At 46.4% G+C, this 25130-nt stretch overlaps 1 protein-coding gene across 1 annotated transcript in view; it reads right to left on the minus strand.

Moving 5' to 3' along the window:
* SYT17 (synaptotagmin 17) overlaps positions 1-24740 on the minus strand; it is an 816561-nt gene extending 791821 nt beyond the window's left edge. Inside the window, exon 1 of the mRNA XM_069210227.1 lies at positions 23403-24740. Coding sequence (XP_069066328.1) covers positions 23403-23417 — 15 coding nt within the window. The 5' untranslated portion in view covers positions 23418-24740. The remainder of the gene's footprint in view (positions 1-23402) is intronic.
* Between the last annotated feature and the right edge of the window lie 390 nt (positions 24741-25130).

Here is a 25130-nt window from a genome sequence, read left to right on the forward strand (position 1 = left end):
CCCATCTTGGATTCCTCTAGGTCTCTAGTTTTCAGAAATGCACAGGTTTGGTAGGTTTCCCTAGGTGCCGGCTGAGCTAGAGGCTAAAATCTACAGGTAGGCACTTTGCAAAAAACACCTCTGTTTTCTTTCAAAAAATTGGATGTGTCCACGTTGCGCTTTGGGGCGTTTCCTGTCGCGGCCCCAGGCCTACCCACACAAGTGAGGTATCATTTTTATCGGGAGACTTGGGGGAACGCTGGGTGGAAGGAAATTTGTGGCTCCTCTCAGATTCCAGAACTTTCTGCCACAGAAATGTGAGGAACATGTGTTTTTTTAGCCAAGTTTTGAGGTTTGCAAAGGATTCTGGGTAACAGAATCTGGATCGAGCCACACAAGTCACCCCATCTTGGATTCCCCTAGGTCTCTAGTTTTCAGAAATGCACAGGTTTGGTAGGTTTCCCTAGGTGCCAGCTGAGCTAGAGGCCAAAATCTACAGGTAGGCACTTTGCAAAAAACACCTGTTTTCTTTCAAAAATTTGGATGTGTCCACGTTGTGCTTTGGGGCGTTTCCTGTCGCGGGCGCTAGGCCCACCCAGACAAGTGAGGTATCATTTTTATCGGGAGACTTGGGGGAACGCTGGGTGGAAGGAAATTCGTGGCTCCTCTCAGATTCCACAACTTTCTGCCACAGAAATGTGAGGAACATGTGTTTTTTTAGCCAAATTTTGAGGTTTGCAAAGGATTCTGGGTAACAGAACCTGGTCCGAGCCACACAAGTCACCCCATCCTGGATTCCTCTAGGTCTCTAGTTTTCAGAAATGCACAGGTCTGGTAGGTTTCCCTAGGTCCCGTCTGAGCAAGAGGCCAAAATCTACAGGTGGGCACTTTGAAAAAAACACCTCTGTTTTCTTTCAAAAATGTGGATGTGTCCACGTTGCGCTTTGGGGCGTTTTCTGTCGCGGGCGCTAGGCCTACCCACACAAGTGAAATATCATTTGTATCGGGAGACTTGGGGGAACACTGGGTGGAAGGAAATTTGTGGCTCCTCTCAGATTCTAGAACTTTCTGCCACAGAAATTTGAGGAACATGTGTTTTATTTAGCCAAATTTTGAGGTTTGCAAAGGATTCTGGGTAACAGAACCTGGTCTGAGCCACACAAGTCACCCCATCTTGGATTCCCCTAGGTCTCTAGTTTCCAGAAATGCACAGGTTTGGTAGGTTTCCCTAGGTGCCGGCTGAGCTAGAGGCCAAAATCTACAGGTAGGCACTTTGCTAAAAATAGCTCTGTTTTCTGTGATGTGCCCAAGTTGTGTTTTGGGGCATATCCTGTCGCGGGTGCTAGGCCTACCCACACAAGTGAGGTACCATTTTCATCGGGAGACTTGGGGGAGCGCTGGGTGGAAGGAAATTTGTGGCTCCTCTCAGATTCCAGAACTTTCTGTCACCGAAATGTGAGGAAAATGTGTTTTTTTAGCCAAAATCTGAGGTTTGCAAAGGATTCTGGGTAACAGAACCTGGTCAGAGCCCCACAAGTCACCCCATCTTGGATTCCTATAGGTCTCTAGTTTTCAGAAATGCACAGGTTTGGTAGGTTTCCCTAGGTGCCGGCTGAGCTAGAGGCTAAAATCTACAGGTAGGCACTTTGCAAAAAACACCTCTGTTTTCTTTTAAAAAATTGGATGTGTCCACGTTGCGCTTTGGGGCGTTTCCTGTCGCGGGCGCTAGGCCTACCCACACAAGTGAGGTATCATTTTTATCGGGAGACTTGGGGGAACGCTGGGTGGAAGGAAATTTGTGGCTCCTCTCAGATTCCAGAACTTTTTGCCACAGAAATGTGAGGAACAAGTGTTTTTTTAGCCAAGTTTTGAGGTTTGCAAAGGATTCTGGGTAACAGAACCTGGATCGAGCCACACAAGTCACCCCATCTTGGATTCCCCTTGGTCTCTAGTTTTCAGAAATGCACAGGTTTGGTAGGTTTCCCTAGGTGCCAGCTGAGCTAGAGGCCAAAATCTACAGGTAGGCACTTTGCAAAAAACACCTGTTTTCTTTCAAAAATTTGGATGTGTCCACGTTGTGCTTTGGGGCGTTTCATGTCACGGGCGCTAGGCCTACCCAGACAAGTGAGGTATCATTTTTATCGGGAGACTTGGGGGAACGCTGGGTGGAAGGAAATTTGTGGTTCCTCTCAGATTCTAGAACTTTCTGCCACAGAAATTTGAGGAACATGTGTTTTTTTAGCAAAATTTTGAGGTTTGCAAAGGATTCTGGGTAACAGAACCTGGTCCGAGCCACACAAGTCATCCCATCCTGGATTCCTCTAGGTCTCTAGTTTTCAGAAATGCACAGGTCTGGTAGGTTTCACTTGGTCCCGGCTGAGCTAGAGGCCAAAATCTACAGGTAGGCACTTTGCAAAAGACACCTCTGTTTTCTTTCAAAAATTTGGATGTGTCCACGTTGCGCTTTGGGGCGTTTTCTGTCGCGGCGCTAGGCCTACCCACACAAGTGAGGTATAATTTGTATCGGGAGTCTTGGGGGAACGCTGGGTGGAAGGAAATTTGTGGCTCCTCTCAGATTCTAGAACTTTCTGCCACAGAAATTTGAGGAACATGTGTTTTTTTAGCCAAATTTTGAGGTTTGCAAAGGATTCTGGGTAACAGAACCTGGTCCGAGCCACACAAGTCACCCCATCTTGGATTCCCCTAGGTCTCTAGTTTCCAGAAATGCACAGGTTTGGTAGGTTTCCCTAGGTCCCGGCTGAGCTAGAGGCCAAAATCTACAGGTAGGCACTTTGCTAAAAATAGCTCTGTTTTCTGTGATGTGCCCACGTTGTGTTTTGGGGCATATCCTGTCGCGGGCGCTAGGCCTACCCACACAAGTGAGGTACCATTTTCATCGGGAGACTTGGGGGAGCGCTGGGTGGAAGGAAATTTGTGGCTCCTCTCAGATTCCAGAACTTTCTGTCACCGAAATGTGAGGAAAATGTGTTTTTTTAGCCAAAATCTGAGGTTTGCAAAGGATTCTGGGTAACAGAACCTGGTCAGAGCCCCACAAGTCACCCCATCTTGGATTCCTCTAGGTCTCTAATTTTCAGAAATGCACAGGTTTGGTAGGTTTCCCTAGGTGCCGGCTGAGCTAGAGGCCAAAATCTACAGGTAGGCACTTTGCAAAAAACACCTGTTTTCTTTCAAAAATTTGGATGTGTCCACGTTGTGCTTTGGGGCGTTTCCTGTCAGGGGCGCTAGGCCTACCCAGACAAGTGAGGTATCATTTTTATCGGGAGACTTGGGGGAACGCTGGGTGGAAGGAAATTTGTGGCTCCTCTCAGATTCTAGAACTTTCTGCCACAGAAATTTGAGGAACATGTGTTTTTTTAGCCAAATTTTGAGGTTTGCAAAGGATTCTGGGTAACAGAACCTGGTCCGAGCCACACAAGTCATCCCATCCTGGATTCCTCTAGGTCTCTAGTTTTCAGAAATGCACAGGTCTGGTAGGTTTCACTTGGTCCCGGCTGAGCTAGAGGCCAAAATCTACAGGTAGGCACTTTGCAAAAGACACCTCTGTTTTCTTTCAAAAATTTGGATGTGTCCACGTTGCGCTTTGGGGCGTTTTCTGTCGCGGCGCTAGGCCTACCCACACAAGTGAGGTATAATTTGTATCAGGAGTCTTGGGGGAACGCTGGGTGGAAGGAAATTTGTGGCTCCTCTCAGATTCTAGAACTTTCTGCCACAGAAATTTGAGGAACATGTGTTTTTTTAGCCAAATTTTGAGGTTTGCAAAGGATTCTGGGTAACAGAACCTGGTCCGAGCCACACAAGTCACCCCATCTTGGATTCCCCTAGGTCTCTAGTTTCCAGAAATGCACAGGTTTGGTAGGTTTCCCTAGGTGCCGGCTGAGCTAGAGGCCAAAATCTACAGGTAGGCACTTTGCTAAAAATAGCTCTGTTTTCTGTGATGTGCCCACGTTGTGTTTTGGGGCATATCCTGTCGCGGGCGCTAGTCCTACCCACACAAGTGAGGTACCATTTTCATCGGGAGACTTGGGGGAGCGCTGGGTGGAAGGAAATTTGTGGCTCCTCTCAGATTCCAGAACTTTCTGTCACCGAAATGTGAGGAAAATGTGTTTTTTTAGCCAAAATCTGAGGTTTGCAAAGGATTCTGGGTAACAGAACCTGGTCAGAGCCCCACAAGTCACCCCATCTTGGATTCCTCTAGGTCTCTGATTTTCAGAAATGCACAGGTTTGGTAGGTTTCCCTAGGTGCCGGCTGAGCTAGAGGCTAAAATCTACAGGTAGGCACTTTGCAAAAAACACCTCTGTTTTCTTTCAAAAAATTGGATGTGTCCATGTTGTGTTTTGGGGCATATCCTGTCGCGGGCGCTAGGCCTACCCACACAAGTGAGGTATCATTTTTATCGGGAGACTTGGGGGAACGCTGGATGGAAGGAAATTTGTGGCTCCTCTCAGATTCCAGAACTTTCTGCCACAGAAATGTGAGGAACATGTGTTTTTTTAGCCAAGTTTTGAGGTTTGCAAAGGATTCTGGGTAACAGAACCTGGATCGAGCCACACAAGTCACCCCATCTTGGATTCCCCTAGGTCTCTAGTTTTCAGAAATGCACAGGTTTGGTAGGTTTCCCTAGGTGCCAGCTGAGCTAGAGGCCAAAATCTACAGGTAGGCACTTTGCAAAAAACACCTGTTTTCTTTCAAAAATTTTGATGTGTCCACGTTGTGCTTTGGGGCGTTTCCTGTCGCGGGCGCTAGGCCTACCCAGACAAGTGAGGTATCATTTTTATCGGGAGACTTGGGGGAACGCTGGGTGGAAGGAAATTCGTGGCTCCTCTCACATTCCACAACTTTCTGCCACAGAAATGTGAGGAACATGTGTTTTTTTACCTAAATTTTGAGGTTTGCAAAGGATTCTGGGTAACAGAACCTGGTCCGAGCCACACAAGTCATCCCATCCTGGATTCCTCTAGGTCTCTAGTTTTCAGAAATGCACAGGTCTGGTAGGTTTCACTTGGTCCCGGCTGAGCTAGAGGCCAAAATCTACAGGTAGGCACTTTGCAAAAGACACCTCTGTTTTCTTTCAAAAATTTGGATGTGTCCACGTTGCGCTTTGGGGCGTTTTCTGTCGCGGTCGCTAGGCCTACCCACACAAGTGAGGTATCATTTGTATCGGGAGTCTTGGGGGAACGCTGGGTGGAAGGAAATTTGTGGCTCCTCTCAGATTCTAGAACTTTCTGCCACAGAAATTTGAGGAACATTTGTTTTTTTAGCCAAATTTTGAGGTTTGCAAAGGATTCTGGGTAACAGAACCTGGTCCGAGCCACACAAGTCACCCCATCTTGGATTCCCCTAGGTCTCTAGTTTCCAGAAATGCACAGGTTTGGTAGGTTTCCCTAGGTGCCGGCTGAGCTAGAGGCCAAAATCTACAGGTAGGCACTTTGCTAAAAATAGCTCTGTTTTCTGTGATGTGCCCACGTTGTGTTTTGGGGCATATCCTGTCGCGGGCGCTAGGCCTACCCACACAAGTGAGCTACCATTTTCATCGGGAGACTTGGGGGAGCGCTGGGTGGAAGGAAATTTGTAGCTCCTCTCAGATTCCAGAACTTTCTGCCACAGAAATGTGAGGAACATGTGTTTTTTTAGCCAAGTTTTGAGGTTTGCAAAGGTTTCTGGGTAACAGAACCTGGATCGAGCCACACAAGTCACCCCATCTTGGATTCCCCTAGGTCTCTAGTTTTCAGAAATGCACAGGTTTGGTAGGTTTCCCTAGGTGCCAGCTGAGCTAGAGGCCAAAATCTACAGGTAGGCACTTTGCAAAAAACACCTGTTTTTTTTCAAAAATTTGGATGTGTCCACGTTGTGCTTTGGGGCGTTTCCTGTCGCGGGCGCTAGGCCTACCCAGACAAGTGAGGTATCATTTTTATCGGGAGACTTGGGGGAACGCTGGGTGGAAGGAAATTTGTGGCTCCTCTCAGATTCCACAACTTTCTGCCACAGAAATGTGAGGAACATGTGTTTTTTTAGCCAAATTTTGAGGTTTGCAAAGGATTCTGGGTAACAGAACCTGGTCCGAGCCACACAAGTCACCCCATCCCGGATTCCCCTAGGTCTCTAGTTTTCAGAAATGCACAGGTCTGGTAGGTTTCCCTAGGTCCCGGCTGAGATAGAGGCCAAAATCTACAGGTAGGCACTTTGCAAAAAACACCTCTGTTTTCTTTCAAAAATTTGGATGTGTCCACGTTGCGCTTTGGGGCGTTTCCTGTCACGGGCGCTAGGCCTACCCACACAAGTGAGGTATCATTTGTATCGGGAGACTTGGGGGAACGCTGGGTGGAAGGAAATTTGTGGCTCCTCTCAGATTCCAGAACTTTCTGCCACAGAAATTTGAGGAACATGTGTTTTTTTAGCCACATTTTGAGGTTTGCAAAGGATTCTGGGAAACAGAACCTGGTCCGAGCCACACAAGTCACCCCATCTTGGATTCCCCTAGGTCTCTAGTTTCCAGAAATGCACAGGTTTGGTAGGTTTCCCTAGGTGCCGGCTGAGCTAGAGGCCAAAATCTACAGGTAGGCCCTTTGCTAAAAATAGCTCTGTTTTCTGTGATGTGCCCACGTTGTGTTTTGGGGCATATCCTGTCGCGGGCGCTAGGCCTACCCACACAAGTGAGGTACCATTTTCATCGGGAGACTTGGGGGAGCGCTGGGTGGAAGGAAATTTGTGGCTCCTCTCAGATTCCAGAACTTTCTGTCACCGAAATGTGAGGAAAATGTGTTTTTTTAGCCAAAATCTGAGGTTTGCAAAGGATTCTGGGTAACAGAACCTGGTCAGAGCCCCACAAGTCACCCCATCTTGGATTTCCCTAGGTCTCTAGTTTTAAAAAATGCACAGGTTTGGTAGGTTTCCCTAGGTGCCGGCTGAGCTAGAGGCCAAAATCTACAGGTAGGCACTTTGCTAAAAACAGCTCTGTTTTCTGTGATGTGTCCACGTTGTGTTTTGGGGCATATCCTGTAGCGGGCGCTAGGCCTACTCACACAAGTGAGGTATCATTTTTATCGGGAGACTTGGGGGAACATAGAATAGCAAAACAAGTGTTATTGCCCCTTGTCTTTCCCTACATTTTTTCCTTCCAAATGTAAGACAGTGTGTAAAAAAGACGTCTATTTGAGAAATGCCCTGTAATTCACATGCTAGTATGGGAACCCCAGAATTCAGAGATGTGCAAATAACCACTGCTTCTCAACACCTTATCTTGTGCCCATTTTGGAAATACAAAGGTCTTCTTGATAGCTATTTTTTACTCTATATTTCAGCAAATGAATTGCTGTATACCCGGTATAGAATGAAAACCCACACCAGGGTGCAGGTCATTTATTGGCTCTGGGTACCTAGAGTACTTGATGAACCTACAAGCCCTATATATCCCCGCAACCAGAAGAGTCCAGCAGACGTAACGGTATATTGCTTTTGAAAATCTGACATGGCAGGAAAAAGTTACAGAGTAAAACGTAGAGAAAAAAATTATGTTTTTTTCACCTCAATTTCAATATTTTTCTTTTTCAGTTGTTATTTTCTGTAGGAAACCCTTGTAGGATCTACACAAATCACCCCTTGCTGAATTCAGAATTTTGTCTACTTTTCAGAAATGTTGCGGTTTCTGGGATCCAGCGTTGGTTTCATGCCCATTTCTGTCACTGACTGGAAGGAGGCTGAAAACACAAAAAATCGTAAAAATGGGGTATTCCCCAGTAAAATGCCAAAATTGTGTTGAAAAATTGGGTTTTCTGATTCAAGTCTGCCTGTTCCTGAAAGCTGGGAAGCTGGTGATTTTAGTACTGCAAACCCTTTGTTGATGCCCTTTTCAGGGAAAAAACCACAAGCCTTCTTCTGCAGCCCCTTTTTCCAATTTTTTTGAAAAAAACGAAATTTTCACTGTATTTTGGTTAATTTCTTGGCCTCCTTCTGGGGAACCCACAAAGTCTGGGTAACCCTAGAATCCCTAGGATGTTGGAAAAAAAGGACGTAAATTTGGCGTGGGTAGCTTATGTGAACAAAAAGTTATAAGGGCCTAAGCGCGAACTGCTCCAAATAGCCAAAAAAAGCCTCGGCACAGGAGGGGGAAAAGGCCTGGCAGCAAAGGGGTTAAGTACATTGTTTGTGATTCCCAATGGGGTCGCAAATTACCTACCTCTGCAATATTCATGAGGTAGGTCGCAATTTGCAACCCCTTTGGGAATGGCTGCACTCACAGGGATGGTGGCCTGCTGGGGACAGCAGACCACCATGTCTGTGACTGCTTTTCAAATAAAACCGTTTTTTTTAATGCAGCACGTTTTCCTTAAACAGGATGCATTTTAAAAAAAAAAGTAAAGTTTTCTTTTCATTTTTTCAGAGTAGGCAGTCGTCCTGCACTCTGAAAAAATATTTTTGCTTCCAATCACAAAGGGGAAGAGGTCCCTCAAGACCCCTCCACCCTTCATTTAGGAATGGGTTAGCACCAGTTTGAAATTAGTGTTAACTGCGATTGTTTTGCAATCACAATTGCGGTCACAACACAATCATACATTCCACTGCGACTCACATTTAGGAAGGGACACCTCTGGAACACCTATTCCTATTTGTGAGTTGCAACCCCTATTTTGCGAGTCGGTGTTCGCATGCCGGCTTGCAAAATAGGGATGGTACATTAGAAAAGGCCATTTTGCAGTCACAAAAGGTGAAAATCGCTTTTGTGACTGAAATTGCGTCGTACATCAGTCCCTTACTTTTTTTCAGTTTAATTTTCCTCTCCTTCTACAAAGGAAAAAGAAAAGCTACAAATCTTGGTTCTACACAGTACCCTTAATATATACCTTGAAGAAATTACATTTTCCACAAAACTATCCTTTTTAGATGTATTTTTGTAGGTTTATCTAGTTCACAATGGCATTGAGTTTGTGTTGGTGGAGGCCACAAAGGAGATTACCATATTTCACATTACCTCCTCTTAATGTTTTTCCCCAATTAATTACTTAATGAGGCCACTGAACCTCACAGACACACCTAGAACCAATTCCAAAAGATGAAACCCCCTCACCCCCTCACCCCCTCAAGAACTCCTGTTTTAGCTGTGTCTTGCAGGCACCAAAGAGCTCACAACTTACTTGCGGCTGCAGCGCTGTTTTTATTTGCTTACAGAATCCAGCATTTGACCTTTTCTTCATTGTGGAAATTCGGCAGAACACTTTGGGTTCAGTCTTCATTGCTCCAGCAGCACACTGAGGGGCATATTTATTCTCTGTTTGCACCGAATTAGTGTCATTTTTTTTACTCTAATTCGATGCAAAACTAACTCCGTATTTATACTTTGGTGCTAGACCCGTCTAGCGCCAAATTTATGGAGTTAAAGTCATTTTTTGGAAGTGGAAACCTACCTTGCCTTAATGAGATGCAAGGTAGGCGTTCCTGTGCAAAAAAATGACTCTATGGCCTTAATGCCATATTTATACTCCTGTGCAAAAATGGTGCACGGGAGGGAGGAGGGGTCAAAATATGGTGCAAAGCTTGCTTTGCCCTGTTTTTTAACTCCTGGGTCAGGGCAGGCTTCAGGGGACCTGTGGGCCTATTTCCTTGGTGGAACACCATGGAATAAGCCCACAGGAGCACTCGCCAGGCCCCAGGGGCACCCCCACCCACACCAGAGGAACTGCAGATGATGGGGGACCCCATCCCAGGTAAGTACAGGTGAGAACAGGTACGTATTGCACTGTATTTTTTAGAGTGCCATAGGGGGCCCTGAAATGGGCCCCCACACATGGCACAGGGTGCAGTGGCCATGCCCAGGGGACCCTTGTCCCCTGTGCTGGCCATTGGGGTGGTGGGCATGACTCCTGCCTTTTCTAAGACAGGAGTCATGTGGCATGGTAGGTTTAGCACCATAAAAGGACGCTAATCTGGTTAGAGTCATTTTTTTTTATCTAACCTGCCTTAAGTCATTTTTTGGTGATAAAACCCCTTCTTCTATACCGCCAGCCCCACCCGACTAAAGTCATTTTTTTTTTACTCTAGCCTACCCTATGCACCAGCTTGCACCATTCCATAAATATGGTGCCCAGCTGGTGCACAGAAATGGTGCAAGCCGGTGCTAAACTTTTTGGTGCAAAACTGCTTTAGTGCAGTTTTTCTCCAAAAAGTATAAATAAGGGCCTGAGTTTGTTTCTGGAGGCGGCGTGCTGCTTAATTAGAAATGTGGGGTGAAAATCCCCAGGCTGCTGAGCACCTCATGGGGGCATGCAGGAGTCTCTGTGTGTTCCAGAACAGCGTGCTCTGAGGAGATTTACCGGTGAGCTTCTGTTCACCAATTCTTGACCTTGGGGGGGGTAATGATTTACAGCCAGAATAAGAGGCAACTAAGCGCCTCCAGAGGTCAGACTAGTTGGCCTTTGGACTCGGTGGAGTCCCCTGATATTATTTTGCTTCAGGAGACCCACTTCAGGGAAGGGGGCAAATCTCCCCCAGCCTTGTTTAGAAATGTCACCTGATTTGTATGTTTATTCAATGCTATGGCGAATCACAGGGGGGTAACTATATACGTATACAAATTCCTGCAATTTCGTGAAAGCTCTTTCCAGATGGCCTCTAGTGAGTGATATTGTAAACAACGTCAGAGTCATGGTTGCCACAATCTATGCCCCTATTATGGATGATCAGCCTCCGCTGTCTGAAGTTTTTCAGGCACTAGTAGCAATTCTGTGTAAATTAATTTTGGGCAGGGATTTTTACCTACTTCTGAATCCATCATTGGACTCATCCACAAGTACTCAAAAGCAGAATAAACCATGATCTGCAAAACTTATAGTCAGGCATATGAAGGAAGGTTCTGAACCTTGTAGATGGCTGAGGAGATAAACATCCATCCAGGTATTAATTTACCTGTGTTTCAGAACGATATGTCGGCTTTAAGGCTGGACTATTTTTGCATTCTCTGGAAATGGCTCTAAGGGATTATACATGTGCCAGATGTGTTTTCAGACCACTCTCTAGTTGTGCTTTCAGCTATGGGGTTATGGCCATGTAAGCCAGGTGCCAGATGGATTTTTAGTGGAGTCAAGTTAGAGGATATGGTCTGGTCTAAAGAGATTGAGATCGAGATTGGCCATTATTTTGAGGTGAAACAGCATACAGCTAGACCGTAGACTGTATGAGACACTTTTAAAGCGACCATATGGTCTTTTATAACCTTCAAAAGCATTGGGGACAAACAGCCCCTCTTAAGAAGAACAATCAACTAGAACTTAGGAGAGCGAAATTGTTACTGCAGGAGTTTATGATATTGCTAACAGTGCCAATTTACAAAAGGTGTATGAAGAGAGAGATTACGGGGAGGTTTCTAGCTTGGTAGGCTGGAGAAAGGAATACCCCCCAAAAAATTATGTCACTTTATATTGAGGGGACTAAGATTCGGATTCCGAACCCAGGGCAGATCCAAGCTAAGTTTTGGAAACATTATGAACAGATTTATAGCACTGAGCGCTGACTGACGCTGAACAAATTGGATTTTCATGAACAGGTTCCCTCTTCCCAGGCTAAAAGAATATCAAATCCAGGGCTTGATGGCCGCCTTCACTTCAGATGAGGTGACGGAGGTCATTGAGTCTTTACCCAAAGGGAAGGCTTGTGGGGAAGATGGCCTACCGGTTGAAATGTATAAAAAGTATCTGTCTCTATTGTCACCCAAATTAGCGCAACTCACCAATTATATCTTGTAGGGTGGTAAAATTCCTCCATCATTTAACACTGCCATTTTGGTCAGCTTTTTTTTTTAACCTTTTGGGTGCCTTGGACGAGGTGATCTCGTCCAAGGCACTGGTTCCCGGGAGCCTTGGATGAGATCACCTCGTCCTTCACCCGGGAACCGGGGGGTGCCCTAGCGCTCCCACGATGGGCCCCCCGTCCACACACCCCGGTCGTGGATGGAAGGGGAATCACTTCCCCTTCCACCCCCGACCCCCCAACCCCCGTGACGTCAGCGCGCGATCATGCGCTGACAATCACAGAGGCCTCCTCCCATCAGCGCGATCGGAAGAGAAATGCAAAGCATTTCTCTTCCGATCACGTGGAGGAGGCCGGAGAGGCTTCAAAGGGAAGGAAATTAATTTCCTTCCCTTTAAAGTTTCTCTGAGCATTTTAGCAGCCGGATTGCAGCAATCCGGCTGCTAAAACGCCCACTAGACACCAGGGATTTACCTTTAATTAGGAAATTGGCATAAGGGAGCGACCCCTTGGGTAAGGGTCGCTCCAAGGGGGGCATTTTTTTTAAGGTCTTTTCTGCCCCCCCTGGGGGCAGAAACCTCTAGGCACCACGGACCATTTTTTTTTTTTTAGGTGGGGAGCAAGGCAAGGGTCACTCCACTAGGGGGCAAATTATATTTAGGCCATTTCTGCCCCCAAGGGGGACAGAAACCACTAGACACCAGGGAGTTTTTTTTTTCTTCGTGAATTTCACGCAAGGGGAGCGACCCCTTAGGCAAGGGTCGTTCCCCTTGGGGGCAAATTTATTTTAGGCCATTTCTGCCCCCTGGTGGCAGATCAGTCTATTTTAAATAGGCCGATCTGCCCCCCAAGGGGGGCAGAAACCACTAGGCACCGGGGATTTTTTGTTGTTGTTGTTGTTTTACAGATGGTGAGCGACCCCTTAGGCAAAGGTCGCTCCCCTGGAGGGGCAAATTGTATTTAAGCCAATTCTCCCCCCCAGGGGCAGATCGGCCTATTGTTATTAGGCCGATCTGCCCCCGGGGGGGGGCAGAAACCTCTAGGCGCCAGGGCAAATTTTTTTGTGTGTGTTTTATTGTTTGTTTGTTTTTTTAGAGATAGGGAGCGACCCATTAGGCAAGGGTCGCTCCCCTGCCCCAATTGGGGGCAGATCGGCCGATTTTAGGTCAATCTGCCCCCCAAGGGGGCCAGAAACAACTAGGGATCTTGGGATTCCCCTAGGTGTCTAGTTTTCGGAAATGCGCTGGTTTTCTAGGTTTCCCCAGGTGCCGGCTGAGCTAGAGGCCAAAATCCATAGGTAGCCACTTTGTAAAAAATACCTCTGCTTTCTGTAAAAAATGTGATGTGTCCACGTTGTGTTTTGAGCCATTTCCTTTCGTGGGCGCTAGGCCTACCCACACAAGTGAGGTACCATTTTTATCGGGACACTTGGGGGAACACAGAATAGCAAAACAAGTGTTATTGCCCCTTGTCTTTCTCTACATTTTTGCCTTCCAAATGTAAGACAGTATGTAAAAAAGACGTCTATTTGAGAAATGCCCAGTAATTCACATGCTAGTATGGGCACCCCGGAATTCAGAGATGTGCAAATAACCACTGCTTCTCAACACCTTATCTTGTGGCCATTTTGGAAATACAAAGGTTTTCTTGATACCTATTTTTCACTTTTTATATTTCAGTAAATGAATTGCTGTATACCCGGTATAGAATAAAAACCCATTGCAAGGTGCAGTTCATTTATTGGCTCTGAGTACCTAGAGTTCTTGATGAACCTACAAGCCCTATATATCCCTGCAACCAGAAGAGTCCAGCTGACGTAACAGTATATTGCTTTAAAAAATCTGACATTGCAGGAAAAAGTTACAGAGTAAAACGTGGAGGAAAATGGCTGGGTTTTTTTCACCTCAATTTCAATATTTTTTTATTTCAACTGTTATTTTCTGTAGGAAACACTTGTAGGATCTACACAAATGACCCCTTGCTGAATTCAGAATTTCGTCTACTTTTCAGAACTGTTTAGTTTTCTGGGATCCAGCATTGGCTTCTCACCCATTTTGGTCACTAACTGGAAGGAGGCTAAAAGCACAAAAATAGTAAAAATGGGGTATGTCCCAGTAAAATGTCAAAATTGGATTGAAAAATTGGGGTTTCCAATTCAAGTCTGCCTTTTCCTGAAAGCTGGGATGATGGTGATCTTGCCACAGCAAACCCTTTGTTGATGCAATTTTCAGGTAAAAAACCACAAGCTGCCTTCTGCAGCCCTTTTTTCCATTTAAAAAAAAAAAAAAAAAAATTTCACTATATTTTGGCTAATTTCTTGGTCTCCTTCAGGGGAACCCACAAAGTCTGGGTACCTCCAGAATCCCTAGGATGGTGGAAAAAAAGGACACAAATTTGGCGTGGGTAGCTTATGTGAACAAAATGTTATGAGGGCCTCAGCGCGAACTGCCCCAAATAGCCAAAAAAAGGCTCGGCACAGGAGGGGGAAAAGGCCTGGCAGCGAATGGGTTAAAAAAGATAAGAATCACTTACATTCATGGCTTGTTAAGTGCTGCATCTTCTTTTTCCAAAGCAACAGAAGAAGTGCTGTAGGTATGCCAGTTGATCTGGTCCTGTTGCGGGATAATCAATCATAAGAAGGCTCAGGTTTCTCCAAGCCAGAATAATCAATTCATCAGCACAATCTACTGAATGGACCTAGCTTGAATTTTTCTGCACCAGGAAAGGAAGGATAGGTTGACACAATGGTTAACATTGCTGCTACAGAAAGACCAAGGCTCCCTCAGGGACCGGCTGAGGGTCCAAGAGAACATGGTCTCCACTCATGCAATTGTGCCATTGTCCCACATCCTTCTATTACCCTGGTGCAACATTTTCTTGGAACCTTATATTATAAGCCTACAAAGTTCCAGTCCCACCTACTCCATCAATGGGGCATTAGGACAGTCCGTTCAGAAGTGGTTACCTCAGGGGAGTTTCAACATGGGACTTCCTTTGAACCTTCCCCTTCCTATCATTCTAACAACAGATGCAAGCATCAAGGATTTGGGGCAAATTAGGGAAATTTGAAGGTTCAATGTCTTTGATCCTGAGAGGATAATGGAAAGTCTTCGAATTAGTGGGAACTAGTGGCAATTCTTCATGCTCCACCTCACATCAGGTGAACCAGGTGGCCTGTGTCAGATTGGATAACCAAATGGCTTTTGCTTCCATCAATTGCCAGGGAAGTCCCTGCTGCCGACCACCTTTGTCTTTAACCAACAAAATGTTCCTTTTTGTGGAAAAAATGATCCTCCATCTGACAACAGTCTATCTTCTGGGGAAGGCAAATGGGCAGCTAGACCATCCGAGCAATGTCTTTCTCCCCTTGGTAATGATGATGGCTTGTCCTTTTCTCTTCCACAATATAATACCCAGATGTGTTCTCCCACTAGTAGATATTTTGCCTCTGAATCAAATGCTCTCCTCCAAAGGATCTACACCCTAGTACCTTCCTTGAAGGCTTGGAGGCTGGATAGTATGACACTACAGAGGTCACCAGCTGTTATTTATGTTTTTCCCATCCATCCCTTAATTTCCAGAGTCCATATAAAGTTCCAGGAAGAGGAAGCCAGTCTCCTTTTAGTAGTCTCTTACTAGCCCAGGGGACCTTGGTATCCAACTCTGATTCAACTAGCCTCCATTTCCATTTCAATTTTTTCCGCCTCCCCATCCTCAGTGATAACTCCAGTTCTATCTGTGCCCACTCTGAAATATCTGCATCAGGTGGTCTGGCACTGGAAAGGTCATGCGGAAATCCAGGGGCTGTCATCTGATATTGCTCTTTCTATCTAGCAATCTTGCAAGCCTGAAACTGTAAAAGTTTATTTAAGATACTGGTGTGTGTTTGCATCTTGGTGTTAGAAGAACAATCTTGAGGCTTGCGCTCCTGACATGAAAGTTGTACATTTCCTTCCAGATGGTTTTCTTTTGGGTCTAGCTATGTGAAAGTCATTAGATGCTAATCAAAGCTTTTAAAGCTTCAAACCCTCCGTCCATTTCAGATCTAGTCTCCTTCCTACTTGAAAGATTCTTTCTGAAAAGACAATTGTTTCTCTGCACATAATTTCGTAGGATTTATTTTTAGTACTAAAGCCCCTTCAAGACCATCCTTCTGAGCCTCCTGAGTCAGTCTCTTTTACGTTTCTTTCAGCAAAATCTTTTTTTTAATTTGCTATCTATTTGCAATGCAGAGTGGGCTAAGTGGGTGCTCTTATATCAGATGAGCCTTTCCTCAAGTTCTTCTCCAGATAAAGTAGTCCTAAGGTCTTCTTATCTTCTTCTCTTCTTATGAAGATATATTTGGTATTTTACTGCTCACAGGATTAAGGGGCCAGATGTATGACCTTTTGTTTTGTGACTCACAATTTGCAATCCATTTGGGAATTGCAAATTGCGAGTTACAAAACAAAATGAACAACAGTGTTAAGTACATTGTTTGTGATTCCCAATGGGGTCGCAAATTACCTACCTCTTCAATATTCATGAGGTAGGTCGCAATTTGCCACCCCTTTGGGAATGGCTGCACTCACAGGGATGGTGGCCTGCTGGGGACAGCAGACCACCATGTCTGTGAGTGCTTTTCAAATAAAGCCATTTTTTTTTAATGCAGCACGTTTTCCTTAAACAGGATGCATTTAAAAAAAAAACTAAAGTTTTCTTTTCATTTTTTCAGAGTAGGCAGTCGTCCTGCCCTCTGAAAAAATATTTTCGCTTCCAATCACAAAGGGGAAGAGGTCCCTCAAGACCCCTCCGCCCCTCATTTAGGAATGGGTTAGCACCAATTTGAAATTGGTGTTAACTGCGATTGTTTTGCAATCACAATTGCGGTCACAAAAAAATCATACATGCCACTGCGACTCACATTTAGGAAGGGACACCTCTGGAACACCCCTTCCTAATTGTGAGTTGCAACCCCTATTTTGTGAGTCGGTATTTGCATGCCGGCTTGCAAAATAGGGAAGGTACATTAGTAAAGGCCATTTTGCGGTCACAAAAGGTGAAAATCGCTTTTGTGATTGTGAAATTGCATCGTACATCATGCCCTTCCCTTAGTTTTTTTCAGTTTAATTTTTCTCTCCTTCTACAAAGGAAAAAGAAAAGCTACAAATCTTGGTTCTACACAGTACCCTTAATATATACCTTGAAGAAATTACATTTTCCACAAAACTATCCTTTTTAGATGTATTTTTGTAGGTTTATCTAGTGCACAATGGCATTGAGTTTGTGTTGGTGGAGGCCACAAAGGAGATTACCATAGTTCACATTACCTCCTCTTAATGTTTTTCCCCATTAATTACTTGATGAGGCCACTGCACCTCACAGACACACCTAGAACCAATTCCAAAAGATGAAACCCCCTCACCCCCTCAAGAACTCCTGTTTTAGCTGTGTCTTGCAGGCACCAAAGATCTTACGACTTACTTGCGGCTGCAGCGCTGTTTTCATTTGCTTACAGAATCAAGCATCTGACCTTTTCTTCATTGTGGAAATTCGGCAGGACACTTTGGGTTCAGTCTTCATTTCTCCGGCAGCACACTGAGGGACATATTTATTCTCTGTTTGCACCAAATTAGTGTCATTTTTTTTTATACTCTAATTCGGTGCAAAACTTTTTTGGAAGTGGAAACCTACCTTGCCTTAATGAGATGCAAGGTAGGTGTTTCCGTGCAAAAAAATGACTCTATGGCCTTAACGCCATATTTATACTCCTGTGCAAAAATGGAGCACGGGAGGGAGAAGGGGTCAAAAAATGGTGCAAAGCTTACTTTGCCCCGTTTTTTAACTCCTGGGTCAGAGCAGGCGTTAGTGGACCTGTGGGCCTATTTCCTTGGTGGAACACCATGGAATAAGCCCACAGGAGCCCCCGCCAGGCCCCAGGGACACCCCCACCTACACCAAAGGAACTGCAGGTGATAGGGGACCCCATCCCAGGTAAGTACAGGTGAGAACAGGTACGTATTGCATTGTATTTTTTAAAGTGCCATAGGTGGCCCTGAAATGGGCCCCCACACATGGCACAGGTTGCAATGGCCATGCCCAGGGGACCCTTGTCCCCTTTGCTGGCCATTGGGGTGGTGGGCATGACTCCTGCCTTTTCTAAGACAGTAGTCATGTGGCATGGTATGTTTAGCACCATAAAAGGACGATAATCTGGTTAGAGTCATTTTTTTTAAATCTAACCTGCCTTAAGTCATTTTTTGGTGATAAAACCCCTTCTTCTATACCGCCAGCCCCAACCAACTAAAGTCATTTTTTTTTTACTCTAGCCTACCCTTTGCACCGGCTTGCACCATTCCATAAATAAGGTGCCCAGCTGGTGCACAGAAATGGTGCAAGCCGGTGCTAAACTTTTTGGTGCAAAACTGCCTTAGTGCAGTTTTTCTCCAAAAAGTATAAATAAGGGCCTAAGTTTGTTTCTGGAGGTGGTGTGCTGCTTAATTAGAAATGTGTGGTGAAAAGCCCCAGGCTGCTGAGCACCTTATGGGGGCATGCAGGAGTCTCTGTGTGTTCCAGAACAGCGTGCTCTGAGGAGATTTACCGGTGAGCTTCTGTTCACCAATTCTTGACCTTGGGGGGTAATGATTTACAGCCAGAATAAGAGGCAACTAAGCGCCTCCAGAGGTCAGACTGGTTGGCCTTTGGACTCGGTGGAGGGGAAGCACTGTGAAAGACTGAAAGTTAGGGGCAGATGTCTAATGAGCTGCTGTAATGTTTGGGGAGTTGCCTGCCAATTAATTTGTGCAAGTAAAGGGTTGAGGACAGCCCAAGGTTAATATGTTGTCCGTTATCTACACAGCTGGACTCTTTGAGCGTGATTATTGTGGGGCCTGCAATGGTGCCATGTATATTGGACACAGCTGTGTGCAATTTTATACTAATGTTTTAATTATTGTATTATGGTCGACAGAACAGGGATATTTAACAAGCCCTGGTTTCTGTCATTTGTGGATTTTCTTCCATGGTGCACAGCAGGTTTTTCTGCTTTGGAGAACAAGAAGTGTGCGCAAAAGAGACAGAGGATTTCCTCCTCTTCTGACTCTGATGGGAGCCTGCCTAGGGCTCAGAGACCTAAGAAGCCCAGGGAACAGTCCCCTGCAAGTCCTGCTTATTTTACTGATGCCCAGGTCCTCTTCATGACTGAGGTGGCAGTTGCTAAGGCGTTGGGTGCCAAGCCTAAGAAGAAGGAAAGGAATATGGGGTCTTCCAGAATAAAGGGAGGGATGCAGGATTCTTCCTCAGATTCAGCGCTGGAGGGTCTTAATGTTTCAACTTATGGGAAGTACATTTCCAGAGACGATTTTGTCCAGATTTTGGATAATTTTAGAAGTAACTGGGCTTCGAGGAGCCTTCAGCCTAGCCAGATGAAGAAGGTTTCTTCCTTCAGTATGCCAAGCCTTCACATTAGTCTCTCCTTTTTCATAAAAGGATTAAGGACTTAATCTCCAGGCACTGGAAGGAGATGGGTCAATCCAGTATTATGAGGTTCCCCCTCACAGAAGGGGAGGAAGTATTTTCGCTCAACATTAGGGTGGATTCAATTCTGGCACCTTAATTTGTCAGGACAGCGATTAAACCAGAGGACTGCTCACCTGCAGACGCTATGGATTGTAAGACTGATGGTGCTACTAAGAAATCTTTTGCTGCTGGTTCTGTGTCCATGAAGGTGGCTACTTATGCTGCATACAAAGCGCAGTTTTTTGTAAAGGACTTTGAGTCTCTCTCTTTTGCCATCCAAGAGAATGTAGACAGTTCTGACTTGTTACTGCAAATGGAACAGGAGGCAAAGCTGTTAGCTGATGTTTATTCAGATATTATTACATCCCCAGCAGTGGCTTCTGGTGCTTTCATCCTGGCATGCCAACATTTATGGTGGATGCAAGACAAGAAGACTAATTAATGCGGAGAAAGCTTCCCTCCTGAAAATTCCATTTGAAGGGAAAAGTTGTTTGGAGACCAGTTGAATGCTACCATTACGAAGTCTTCCAAAGACAGGAAGCACACTTTTCCCTATACGGGGCCACTTCCAAATCCTATAGATTATGGTATCAGGGACTAAAATAATTTTCTAGGAAGGACATGAAGGGTTATTCTTCAAGAAGAAGGCAGTTTCAACCTAAGGAATCCTCTATATCGTAGGACTCAGGTATACAGGCGGGACCAAGTAAGAGTCGTTCCTGACAAGTCTCCCCTTCTGGGTGGGGCCACCCAGTTGAAGGGAAGTTGTTGGACTTGGCAGCGTTTGACTGGAGTCCATCAGAGATCAATGGGTGTTCAGCCACTCGCAAGGGGATCGCAAATTGTGACCCACCTCTTTAATATGAGGTGGGCCTTTGCGACCCCCTTGCGAGTCACAGATGGTGTCAGGGATACCATCCTACATTCTGGATTAAGACTCGCAAATTGCGAGTCGGTGTGACTCGCAATTTGTGAGTCGCAATCCAGATTTTTACTACATCTGAGGCCAGATGTAGAAAGCTGTTTGCATGGTGCAAACTGTGAAAATCGCAGTTTGCGCCATGCAAAAAGCCTTTTGCGATGCACATTCACAATTTGCGAGTTGGTACCGAGTCACAAATTGTGAATGCGACTCGCAAATAGGAAGGGGTGTTCCCTTCCTATTTGCGACTTGCATCGCAATGCAGAATTGCTTTGTGACCGTGAATGCGGTCGCAAAGCAATTCTCAGTTACCACCAGTGTCACACTGGTGGTAACCCATTCGCAAAAGGGAAGGGGTCCCCATGGGACTCCTTCCCCTTTGTGAATGTTGCCAAAAAGGGTTTTTCAGAGCAGGCAGTGGTCCAATGGAAACGGTTTCGTTATTTTTTTTATTTTGCAACTCGTTTTCCTTTAAGGAAAACGGGCTGCAAAATAAAAAAACAAAACTGCTTTATTTAAAAAGCAGTCACAGACATGGAGGTCTGCTGACTTCAGCAGGCCACCATCCCTGTGAGTGTAGGGACTCGCTATGGGGTCGCAAAATGCGACCCACCTCTTTAATATTAATGAGGTGGGTCTTTGCGACCCCACAGCGAGTCGCAGATGGTGTCTGAGACACCGTTCTGCATCAGGATTTGCGATTCTGAAATTGCGAGTCGCACCAACTCGCAATTTCAGAATCGCAAATTCTGACATTGCTGCATCTGGCCCCTGGTCCTAAGTCCCACAGTCAGTTGAGCTGGTGAAGGTGCTGGATTTCCTGCAGGATGGTTTTGTTCTGGGATTAAAGGTTTCCACTCTTAAAATCCAGTGTGGCTTTTCGGACATCTTGTGGTCATTTACAAGACATATATGGAATAGTCAAAAGGCTTTTTAAGGAATTTCTGAATCTCAAGCCTCCGGCTTGGCCAGTGTCCCCATCTTGGGATCTTTCTTTAGTCCTGAAGGTGTTGCAGAGCTCTCTTTTGGAACCTCTTGTTAGAGTGGATTTGATATTTTTTACCTTGAAAAAGTTATTCCTGGTTGCAATTACATCAGGAAGGAGGTTGGGGAATTTGGTTCATTATCAGTAAAGCATCTCTTCTCTAGGGTGTTTGAGGACGGGGTAATTGACGTCCTGGTCCTTCTTTCATCCCTAAGGTAACTTCAGTTTTTCACAGAGAGCTGGAGGTTATTTTGCTGGTGTTTCTTCCTAATCCATCTTCCCCAGAGGAAGTGAAGTTACAGTCTTCGGATGTTAAGCAGGCTATTCTACATTAAGAAAACTTAAAATCTGCTAAAGTGTGTAGTCTCAAACACACTGGGAATCCATAATGTAAAATATGGTGTGGCTTTGAAGGTGCGTACCCCGTGACACGTGCACTCCATGTCATTAAATCTCTCGATTGCAAGAGAGAGGTAAGGAAACCTCGCAGCCCATTCTATCTGGACTCTTCCTAAACATGTGTCGGATTCTGAAGCCTGCCTGTCGAGAACTGCAAGTAAGTTCTTAAAACCTCTCGGGTGTGAAGAAATAAACCTGTCACCAAGAGATGGCGGCGTTCTTTCTCTGACGTCTATCTATGTATATTGATTCTCTGCCGCTCTTTTTACCCACGCACGTCCATCTTGCATGTTCCCTATCTTTCACTGTTCTTTCCTTGGCTATCCCATAATTATTCTTTCTTTCCTTCGTTCCTTGCACACCTCTATTTTACCCCTTTCACGTGCTTAGTTCCTCCTCTTTTACCTTTCTGCTTTTATCATCTGATCTGATCCCAATTACTGTGCCACCTCAAGCGCTACAACGCTTCGACAGTGGAAGGAAGCGCTGTATAGAATGGCAATCACAGTACGATATACTATTACTGCCCCTGGTGCCCCCCCTTTTTCCATTCCATTCCTCAACCGCTTTACCCACTGCTTTGTGATCTTTCTTCCCCACAAATCCAATTTCTCTTATTTGCTACACCTCCCCTTGCATGTTATTTTGCCACCCTTCTGCTCTGGTAATTATAACTTAATTATCTGTGTATCCCCTCATCCCTTCCCTGCAGCTCCATTCTCTTCACCCTCGTCACCTTTACATCTTTAAACGCTATCCTTTCTCTTATCTACTGCCTTCTCACTTAACAGACCCCTAGCATCCAGCACTGCCCTGTCCCACACCCCTCCACCGCTTGTCTGCGGGACTGGTCCACCTTCGCCAACGAGGGGTGGTGCTACGTGTGGTGGCTCTGGATTCACCAGACAAGCGAAGGAGTGGCCATTTTTGTGTCGCCAAACTACACCATCCTAATCTCAGACAGTGCGCTCCTGCAGCAGCTCGTACTGAGAGTAAAATTGGGGGAGGTCCCGCTACCACGTGAAACATACCCGCACGGAAATATGCACGAAAACTTACGCAGAAGCACGGGTACACTGAAACGCACAAAACTGGCACACAAACAGGCATACACGGACAGTCAAGGACACATAAAAAGATACGCACCCCCACCCAGCGCCCCCACGCAGGCAGCACGCACACGCCCTCTCTCCTACGGGGCCATCTGTTGGTTTCAGCGAAGCACCACCTCTCTTTACACACTCGCCACCCCACCCACCTAGCCCGAGGAGTGGGAGGCAGAGAGGATGGGGTCTATGGTGGAGGCGCTAGGCCCTGTCAAGGGTCACTGGAAATGAAAGGTGACATTAATGCAACAGGTTGAAGACTTTAGATGCAGGCGCTGCAAGCATAGCCACTAGGCGCCTTTCTACGTGTTCAAGCTGCGTGGTCTGCACGTTCTCCAGTCTTCGGTGCTGGTACACTGTCTGACTGAAGCTGCTGTGCATACGTGAAGTTACACCGAACAACATTACAGATGCTTCCCGCAGACTAATTTTTCACAACTTGCAAAAACCGTTACAAATAAAACGCATAAAAGCAGTTTTCTTGATTTAGTTCTGAAACTAGTTTAAAACTAGTATTATTACAAACTTTGGTGCTTTTATACAAAGTGCCTTTTCAGTTTCGCGGCTTGCTTTTCCCTCACATGTTCCGCACTGTGCGCACACATGAGATCCCGTGCGCCACAGAACAATGGTGCAACCAGCGCTTTGCTCTGGGGTAGGGCTGGCACGGGAGGGGGTGGCAGTGGGACAGAGCTGGCTTGTCCCTACCCTCTTCACCCCGTTAAAGGCTGGGGTCTCCCCTGTCCTCAGTCCTACCTGTATATACGCCATCTTTATTCCCGGGCTCACAGCGGCGCCACTTCCCCGCTCTGCCCGAGCATGGCGTCCCCCGCCTCTCTGCCCTCAGAGGCGGACGTGCTCTGGCGGCTGATGGGCCAAGATGCCGGCTGGACCGCCCTGCAGGGCCCACAGGACTACCTCGCTGGTGGTGGCAGAAGCTCTCTTCAGGGTTGACCGAACTTCCCTGCTGGTGCTGGCTGAAACTCACTGACAGTGCAGTCTAGATCTCTCTGACGGAGGTGACAGACACTCCATGCAGATGCAGGCAGAAACTCATTGCAAGTACTGGCTGGACCTCCCTGCAGGTGCGGGAAGGACTTCCTTGATAACACAGGCATACATTGACTTTAAGTGCAGGCTGGACATTCTTGCAGGTGCTGGCAGAAACTCCATGCAGGTGCAGGAGAGACACTCGCTCCGGCTCTAGCTTGATCTCCCTACGGGTGCTGGAAGAAACTCCCTCAGGTGCTGGCTGGTCTTCCCTCACAGTGGTGGGAAAAAAAGCCAGGGCTGGCACTAGCAGGACGTCCCTTCAGGTGCTGGAGCAAACTTACTACAGGGGCCGGCTAGATCTCAACGGTGATGCTGACTCGAATTCCTGCATGTGCTGGCCTGATCTGTCTGTAGATGGCGAAAGCATCTGCCCACGGGTGTCCATAATGGAAGATTTTCCTACAAGAGGTGACGAATCAAAAGTTCATGGAGTCCAGACTAGTTCACTCCTCTTTGCCAGGTACGTAGAACCCAGATCAGGCGACGGCCAAGCCCCCAGTTTTGAGCACAGAACAGACCCCAACTTATGTGCAGATGTTCCTGCAGCAATGTGGCGCCTGCACACACCTGCACCCTCTGATCCGCACGTGCATCCTCCCAGTAAGCACTGGCCAGACCTGCATATGGCGCGTGAACGCAGGTGACAGCTCCCCGCAGGCAGAGGGCACGCAGCAGAGTTCCCTTCAGGTGACGAGCTAAGCTTGAAATTGCACGCGGACCAAGCGAATGACGTACCACTTTCTGCAGCCCGGGGGCGCTGCAGCTGGCACGCACCTCCCTCTTCAGTCAGCGTGCCCAGGAGTCCTCCATGTAGCGAGTGAGGCGAGCAGACCGACCGCCTGCTTGAAATCCCTCACACCCACCCTGCCAGTGGGTAAAGAGGCCGAGAAGAAACGTTTCCCCAGCACTGGCAACTCAAGGCAACCCCACCTTCTGGTGGCAGTAGAACTGGGCAGAGGTTCATGGAGTTATCACTACACTATGGTCGATGTCCCTGCAGCTGCTTTACGCAGAGCGAGCGCTGCTGAGCGCGCCCCTTCCAGAGCCCCAGCCTGCAGGAGGATACCCACTTCTCATGAACCCCCCCTCCCCCCGCAACTTTGTTGAATCGCCAGAAACTAACAGAACAAAAAAACAATTATGCTTGCTATGTTTCTCATCTGCCTTTCGGGGTCTGCAGGGCCGGGGGCTGACGTTGTGAGCCCCCGTCAGTGGAGAACTTGTCACTCATGGACAGTGTCTCAATGGCTGCGCCCGTGTATCACACCTTCCTGACACCTAGATGAGAAACACAACCGAGCAGCTGTCCACGCCACCCCGGCACTGCCTCCTTCCTGCACAATATCACCACTTTTTTATTTATTTTTTACTATAGGAAGCAAGACTAAACAGCACAAGACAAGGATATCATTATCCTCAACTTTTCTCCCT

The sequence above is a fragment of the Pleurodeles waltl genome, chromosome 10, assembly GCF_031143425.1.
Source record: "Pleurodeles waltl isolate 20211129_DDA chromosome 10, aPleWal1.hap1.20221129, whole genome shotgun sequence".
Taxonomy (NCBI): Eukaryota; Metazoa; Chordata; class Amphibia; order Caudata; family Salamandridae; genus Pleurodeles; species Pleurodeles waltl.